Genomic DNA, 853 nt, shown 5'->3' with positions numbered 1-853 from the left:
TACAATAGAATACCTAAGAATAATTTAAGATAAGCAGAATAGAAGCAGAAAAAAAAACAACGAAACCAATATTAACGCTAATAAAAGAATACTTATCTTAGATTTATACCGATCATCTTCAATACCGTCAAAATATTCACTGTAGGACAACATGCGCTCAAAAAAAAACTCGTCTTAGCAATCTACCGACGATCACCCTCCAAGCCATCAGACCAGTGACTGTAGGATAACATGCTCTGAAAATAATTTTTAATTGTTCTATTAATAAATTATTTATAAAAACTTCAAGCAGAAAAAAGAAAACAGCGAAACCAATAATAACGCTAATAAAAGAATACTTACCTTAATTTTGTGCCGATCATCTTCCAAATCGTCAGACTATTCACTGCAGGAAAATATGCGCACAAAAGAACACTTGTCTTAACAATCTTTAACGATTTATTTAAAACTTATCAAACGCAACTTAATACAGCAACCGAATGTTCCTTTATTAATTTTAATTATTATAAAAAAAAATTAAATTAATATTAAAATTAAATAAAAACTAAGTCTAAACGACTTAGAACAAAATCATAAACGACTAAAACTTGAGCTTTTCAGTCGGCATTTATATGCTTTTTTCCATACATTCTTATCAGCGTATATGCCAAGTCATTAATTAAATAATGAAAAATTATGAATACATATTTTAAGACCTCCTTTTAACGCTGATTGGTTCGAAAGTATAAATCACGCCATAGTGCTGTTAAGTTTGTAGGTAGTAAAAAATTTTTGACAATCCTTCTTTAAAACGTGTTTACTAATTGTAGTTCACTAAAAAAATCACGCCACGCTCTACAGTTCAACGCTTCAA

At 29.3% G+C, this 853-nt stretch overlaps 1 protein-coding gene across 1 annotated transcript in view; it reads right to left on the bottom strand.

Moving 5' to 3' along the window:
• HELRODRAFT_184304 (hypothetical protein) overlaps nucleotides 1-362 on the bottom strand; it is a gene marked incomplete at both ends in the record, with an annotated part of 3522 nt that extends 3160 nt beyond the window's left edge. The window contains 2 exons of the mRNA XM_009020697.1: nucleotides 170-236; nucleotides 343-362. Coding sequence (XP_009018945.1) covers nucleotides 170-236; nucleotides 343-362 — 87 coding nt within the window. The remainder of the gene's footprint in view (nucleotides 1-169; nucleotides 237-342) is intronic.
• Nucleotides 363-853: the final 491 nt, after the last annotated feature.

Source organism: Helobdella robusta (genome assembly GCF_000326865.2).
Source record: "Helobdella robusta unplaced genomic scaffold HELROscaffold_287, whole genome shotgun sequence".
Classification (NCBI taxonomy): domain Eukaryota; kingdom Metazoa; phylum Annelida; class Clitellata; order Rhynchobdellida; family Glossiphoniidae; genus Helobdella; species Helobdella robusta.
The sequence above is the reverse complement of the archived record's forward strand: the minus strand, read 5'-3'. Positions and strand labels throughout refer to the sequence as shown.